The sequence below is a fragment of the Dipodomys ordii genome, unplaced genomic scaffold, assembly GCF_000151885.1.
Source record: "Dipodomys ordii isolate 6190 unplaced genomic scaffold, Dord_2.0 Scaffold6, whole genome shotgun sequence".
Taxonomy (NCBI): Eukaryota; Metazoa; Chordata; class Mammalia; order Rodentia; family Heteromyidae; genus Dipodomys; species Dipodomys ordii.
The window spans coordinates 13,644,550-13,651,548 of record NW_012267222.1 but is presented as its reverse complement, the minus strand read 5'-3'; the positions used below and the strand labels follow the sequence as shown (position 1 = coordinate 13,651,548).

At 54.0% G+C, this 6,999-nt stretch overlaps 1 protein-coding gene across 1 annotated transcript in view; it reads left to right on the top strand.

Annotated features, from left to right (window-relative positions):
* Nucleotides 1-5,900, top strand: part of Grhl3 (grainyhead-like 3 (Drosophila)) — a 33,221-nt gene extending 27,321 nt beyond the window's left edge. Inside the window, exons 14-15 of the mRNA XM_013033373.1 lie at nucleotides 2,214-2,278; nucleotides 5,786-5,900. Of these exons, the coding sequence (XP_012888827.1) occupies nucleotides 2,214-2,278; nucleotides 5,786-5,900 (180 nt within the window). The remainder of the gene's footprint in view (nucleotides 1-2,213; nucleotides 2,279-5,785) is intronic.
* The last annotated feature ends 1,099 nt before the right edge of the window (nucleotides 5,901-6,999 follow it).

The window sequence follows — 6,999 nt, the reverse complement described above, 5'->3', positions numbered from 1 at the left end:
GGGGGGGGGGGGGGGGGGGGGGGAGGGGGAGCTGTAGTTCTCTAGTTTCTGGTAACCAAGTTGTCCCACCCCACTGGGGGGACCTGGGGCCCTCCTGGAGGGGGTGCCTCAGTGATGTTAGCTCCCAGCCAGAACCCCCCCCCCACAGACTCCACCCTCAGAGTCGCACACACCATAAATCCTCCTTAATCTGATGGCTGCTGTCTGACAGGCCAGAGCTTTTGTTGGCTTTGCAAACCTGTTCCTGTTTTAATGGGAATGAAACCCAAAAAGGCCATGCTGGTTTTGTTTTTTTGTTCCCCTCTCTGAGGGGGGTGGGGGGAGACACAACCTCATTCTTCCTGCATATTGCTGGCTGGGGTAGCTGAGGGCAGTTACCTAGGCCAGGAGCCCTTCCCAGCCCCCCAGCCTCCAGAGAGCAGGCAGAGCAACCTAGCCCTGAGCAAAACCCACAGCCCACAGGGGCCCGGCAGACAGTGAGCAAACAAGGCTCCACCAGGTGGCTGTGCTTGAAGGTGGAACCCTGGAGATAGATCTGTGCCTAGAGAAGGGAAAAATCAGTGAGGTAGTTGTTCCAGGGAAGGCTCAGCATCTGCGGGCCTTCTGCCAGGCCTGTTACCCCTGCCAGCTCCCAGTAGGCCTGACCAGTGGGCCCTGCTCACATTCCCCCACTTCTGAGAGGAAACTGAGGTCCGGTGACTTCCACCCCTCTCCATGCCATCTGCTTTTTACATGCTACCAGCCTGCTTGGCATCAGCCCCAGGAAGTCGTGCTCACAAAAGGAACATAAACTCACTGTCTTTGGATTGGGTAGCACCTGAAGGGGTCAGTTTCCCATGCAAGGCCCTTTGTGCGGCACCCACTCTTGACTTGTATACTGCCAGGGGCGAGGAACTCATCACCTTCTGGGGTAGCCCATGTTCTTGGTACAATTTGTACAACATGTGTTCAGAAAGAATCTGAGCTCCTCCTTGGGTTGACTTGAGATCTCAGAAGCTTCCAGCTGCATTGCCATTAAAATAAACAGTCTATAACTGTTTCTGGCCCGGAAGGGTCTTCATCAAGAATGCCAGGAACTGAACCCAGTCCTCTTCCTAAAATACCCAGAGTAGACAGCCTTCCCCTGGCCACCCTGGCCCAGGCTTAGCTGCAGCTTCTAGGTGGCCAGCACTATGAAGCACCAGCATTTGACAGAGTGCTCACCATGGGGTGGGCCCTGGCTACGTCCTTTCTGTGATTATCCACCTAGCCCCTTCCACTTCTCCCGGGTTCATCCCATGACAGCACCCATTTTGCAATCGTAAAAACAGAGGCTCAAAGAAGTAGAAATTTCCTCACAGTTCTGCAACCCTAGGTGGATCTGGGGGCCAGACAGGATCCTTCTGCTGCGGGGGAAGCTTGGGGAGCTCCAGTGGCTCTGTCTGCATGAGCGCAGGCCCTTGATAAGCCTCGGAGCCATGGTTTCCTTGTTGCAGAACAAGGCTCTGACTTTATGGGGCAGGATGGAGTCAGCTGACCTGGCCTTCAGGCCTGGCATCCAGCTTGTGCTCCTACAGCTCAGCCCGCACAGCCACTGGCTATGGTTAAGATTGCTGCCCAGAAGGAGCAGCGCACAGGGAGGCAGGGAGGGAGCACCCCCTTGTTTGCTTCCAACATAATGCCATCAGCCACTCCCAAAGACTTGGGTACATGCTAGCCAGGAGCTATCCTAGTATCCCACATGGACCAAGCCATTTAATTCTTTCATCTACCCTGTGAGATAAGCCATCTTACAGTTCCCACAAGGAGATTGCCAGGGTCATCCAGCCAGGAAATGGTAGCACCCTACATAGTAGAAAAAATCCCAAACAGATGCCAGTCAAGATATGTCACAGCCGCTAAGCCGCTTGCTATCTATATGGAGATCAAAATACCCAAACTATGGCCAGAAGAGGGGAAGGTCTACATTCAGAGGCATTGTTCATCTCTGGGAAGCAGGATTTGTGGATGACTGTCATTTCTTATTTACTTGGTCTCCACAGTGTACATACAGCCTGAGTTTGTTTTTACATTTATTTTAGAGATAGGGTCTCTCTATAAGGCCCAGGCTGGCCTTGAACTTTCGGTCTTCCTGCCTCAGTTTCATGATTACTGGGTCATAGGCATGTACCCTAATAGATGGGAACAAACCCTGTGTGAGCAACAGCACTGAACCCCCCACTCCTCTCCTCCAGATCTCAGAGAAGTACGGGCTCCCGGAAGAGAACATTCACAAAGTCTACAAGAAGTGCAAGCGGGGGTGAGTCCTGGGCTCAGCCACCCATGGCGGGCTGGTCAGGGCTGGAGAGTGTGTGAACGTGGTCTTCTCAGAGAGGCGGCTGCTCTTGGGGAGGATGGTTGCAGGGGAGAGGTGGGAGGCTCTTCATAGGTGACCGCCCAGGCCGTGGGGGAAGGGCAGGGTCATCACTGGATAGCCAGCTTATTTGATTATATTGATAGTGATGGCAGTGACCACCATTCACTGGATATGCTGTGTGTCGGGTGCTGGGCTGGGCATGGCTCCTTGGCCCCACCACCACAATAAAGAGCAGATGCCACTGCATACTTTTTGGCTTGGGGTAGAGACAGTGCTGGAGTTTGAACTTAGGGTCTTGCATTTGTTAGCAAGCAATCTTCCCCCTTGAACCATGTCTCCATCCATTTTTTGCTTTTGTTACTTTTCGAATAGAGTCTTGCATCTTGCCCAAGCTGACCTGGAACACAGTCCTATTTATAATTTCCACATAGTTGGGATGAGGGGCACATAGTGTTGCCCAGTGTTTTATTGGTTGAGGTAGAGTCTTATGAATTTTTTTGTCTGGCCTGGCTTTCAATTAAGATCTCCCAATTTCAGCCTCCCAAGTGGCTAAGAGTATAGGTGTGAGCCATCGCACACGGCTCTTACCCATTTTGCATAGCCAGGGAAACTGAGGTGATGAGCAGTGGTCAGGGACAAGAGCCATGGAGTAAAGTCACAGTGACAGAAAGATCCAGCAGAGCTGCCATGGGTGGAGTCAGGAGCAGGCAGGGGTGACTGCCATGAGCCCAGAGAGGGCATTGTGCTTGGGATCGTGTTGAGGGGCACAGCCAGGGATGGTCCACAGGCCCCTCTACCCGCAGGCTGGACCAGGCAGGCCATCTAGCACAGCAGCACCCTTTGCTGTCTGCCCAGGAGACACTTAGTTATAGGGGGACAGGGCTGCATGGAGCCTGCCCGCCCAGCCCTCAGCCCCCGAGCAGACTCAGAGAGCAGATGCTGAGGCCTCCCTGAGCAGGCCGCTCCACTAGTCCACTAGGGTTTCCCAGGCGGAGGAGTTTTTCTGTCACTGCCACCCCAGCCTAGAGGACCCAGGATGAGAGCCTGGGGAACTCGCCCCTCTCCAGACAGTCTCCCTCCTACTGTGCTTGTGACCTGCCCACGTCCAGGGACTGAGTTATGTCCTTTTCAGAACAGTTTGCAAAGTGGGGCCCACCTACCCAGCCCCAGGCCCTGCCCCCTTCCTACCTGGCCTCCCCTAGATGGCTGGGGTGTAGGGACAGGATGGGGAGATCTGAGAAAAAGGACCCATTTCGTTTGGGTTGAATGAGAGCCTATTGTGTGTACGTGTGTGTGTGTGTTTCTGAGTTTCGGTTTCAGACAAGGTGCATACACCCCCAGTGCACTCTGCTTCCTGGCTCTGCTTGTCCAGACAAGCCCAGTCCCTCTTCCCCTCTGTGCCCCACTCACGTCCTCTGGTGCCAGCTCCGCTTGCTCAGGCCTCCCCTACAAATCTCACTCCAGGCCAGACCAAGGGTCCCACCTGTCTGACCAGGGAGGCTGGATGCATCCAAGGATGTGGCCAGAGGCTTTCCTTCAGCCCCAGACAGCTGTGGAAATGGTCATTTCAGTAACTTGCTTGGCAGAGCATTTCCGGCAGTTTCATAGTACCTTCCCTCAAGCAACACAGTTATTGGAACCAGCTCATTGGTCCCTGGAGCAAGGTGGGATCATCTCTGTTGCTATGGGAACAAAGTGGGGTCCGGAGTATTACAGGGTCCTAAGTTAGTAACTGGCAGAAGGGATGCCATTGGCTGTCCACAGCTTACTGTTCTCTCTTGCCTCCTGCTCGTGCCTCTAACCACTAAATCAGTGTGTAAATAAAAGCTGTAGCCAGGCTGCCCCGTTTATTTGCCCAGTGCCAGAGCCCATGGCATCACTCAGTGGTTTGCAGGAGCATCACCTACCCCCTGTCCCTACAGCCATGGAAATCCTAGGATGGTCTGAATCCTCCTCCGGCTGCTCCTGCAAGGGGAGGCCAGGCCCTTCTGCTGCCTCTGCAGGGTTCTCATTGGAGCAACAAGAAATTCTAACTAGTGGCCAGCTTTATTCTCACAAAACTCTCCCGAAAGTCCCTGGGACAAAGGGAGATACAATCACTTGTTTTACAAGCACCGTGGAATGCTTGAAAGATGAACAAATACATTGCTTGTGCTGGCAGTGGGCCAGAGGTATAGCTCCTTAGGACTAGAAGCTTTCTTCTGTGGCAGCAGTTCCCAGACAGGTCTTTGCCACCCAGGGACCACTTGTCACTGACCCCCAGAGGTCTGTGGCCTGGTTGGCCCTGCTATAAGGAGGAGAGAGCTGGCTTTCAAGCCACTTGCTCACATGGCATTGGCAATGCCTGGCACTTAAAAACAATGATCAGTGCCACCCCCACCCTGATATAGACAAAATGCCCTCTGTCTGCCAAGCCCTGGCATCATCTGGCCCGTCCCAGCCCCCAGTTCCCAGTTATAGATCCTTCTGGCAATCCAGGACTCCAGCAGGACCCCGGGTGAGAGGACCCTGTGTTGAAGCACAGTGCTCTGTACTGTCTGCATTGCACTCTGGGATCCTGAGCTGGGATCTGTTCCTAAAAGAAATAGCCTGGTTGATGCTGCCAGGGACAGTCGACCGTCAGCAACAGGCTCCAAGCTCACCACAATTGCCTGCCTTGGGTCCTCAAGAGAACATACATCTACCTGCCATTCCAGCCCCCTTTGGATGATCCACCCTTAGCTGACTATACCCAGCCCTATATTTCACCTTCTTGTTATCTACTCCTTCCTAACTTGTATTTTGAGGGCTTTCACCTTTTAGTCTAGCGAGAGAGAATGGTTTGCATTCAAATCCAAGAAAGACCCCAGCAAACCCTGAGGCTTTAGAGGGATGGACAGGAAGCTGGAGAACAGGGTGGATAGATAGGAGGCAGTGGAAGCTTAACAGGAAGGGGCAGAAATGCTCCTCTCAGGCCCCCTGCTGGTGGCCTGTGATCAGGGCACAGCTCCAGAATGGGGTCCTTAGCATAAACCAGGGGCCAGCCACAGGTCCTCTGTCTCTGTCAGGTTGGACAGGGCCTTGCATACAGAGTGGAGAGAGAGAAGCTAAGCTCCCCTGCGGCCCCCACTTGCAGCCCCTGAGATTCTAGCTGATTGCAGAGTCTCTAGCTCTGCAGGCATGCCTGAGCAGCTCATTGTAGCCTCCTGGTGAGCCAGATGGAGGCTCCTCCTGACCTCAGCAGGGGCTGCTCGGAAGCGTTCACAGCCACACGCATCAGCTGGCAGGCCGGGGTTTGAGGTAGCCTCAGACCACTCTCCTAGGAGGGGAACTTGGAGCCCCAACCTTGCAGATTGGTGTTGAGGATCAGGGAGGGGCTGGCGAGGCACCTGCCATGTCCCCATCATGTCGCTCAGAGTGAGGGCAGGACAGGGACTGTCCGTTCCAACCACAGCACCTCTTTTCTTCCAGGATCCTCGTCAATATGGACAACAACATCATTCAGCATTACAGCAACCACGTGGCCTTCCTGCTGGACATGGGCGAGCTGGACGGCAAGATCCAGATCACCTTGAAGGAGCTGTGAGGCCTGAGCCCACGCCTTGGCACCCGGATGGGCCCCACACCGCACAGGACCTCCCCACGGGTCTCAGGGCTGCCACTGGACTGTCTTGCTCGAGTCACAGACCCACCTGTGTCGGATCCAGGAAGGGACCTCGGAGGTCCCCTGATCGGAACCCCATCCAGCTTGAATCCACTCCCCCTCCCCTGACCCAGCATCTGGGTTCCTCCTCACAGTCCCCCGCCGAAGCCCCTGCCCTTCAGAGGGCGAAGGCCTCACTCCCCATGGACACCCTGCCCTACTGGACTCTCCTATCAACACTCCAAGGACTTCCCACCCTGTGGCCAAGTCCCTGGAAGACTTGGTTTTCAGCACAAAGGACTTGGTAAAGACCCGCTCATGGAGATGTCTTTGCTGCCTGCTTCCTCAAGGCAGGCTGGGTGTAAATAGCAGAGCTGACTGGATCAAAGCCACCCCTGGGTAAAACGACTGCCTTGCCACTACTACTGTACACATTTCCTATTTACAGTCTTCATGTATGTTATATATATATTATAAATATATTGTGTGTATATACATATGCAACATTTTATATTTTTCATGGATATGTTTTTATCATTTCAAAGAATGTATGTTTCACATTTCTTGGACTATTTTTTAGTGGCTCTTCAATCATGCATTTTGTACACCTCTAACAACATGATACATGATGTACTTAGTAATAAAGCCTTCTGATGTGCCACTGCACCTGCTGTGGGAGTCTTCCTCTGAAAGGATGGGGTACATGAGGTCTCTGTCCCCCTCCTCCCACCTTCTGCCTCTCCCTCCTCATTCCCCTGTTCCTCTTTCTCCCCCCTCCCCTCTCCCCTCCTTCTCTTGCCTCACGTAGGAAGGGTGGAGGTCAGCACAGACTGGGGGGGGGGGTAGAGGCGACACCCTGCACGGCCGCTGGGTCCAGCAGTGGTCCCATGAGGCTGAGGGTTGCTGACAGATAAAGGCCCAGAAAGGCTCCAAAAGAGCTGAGATGAGGACTTCCCAGGTGGGGCCAGGGTTGCGATTCATGCGACCTAGGCCCTCTGCCAGCTCTGCCCTGCTAGCCAGCCTCCAGGCAGCCTTTTCCTCT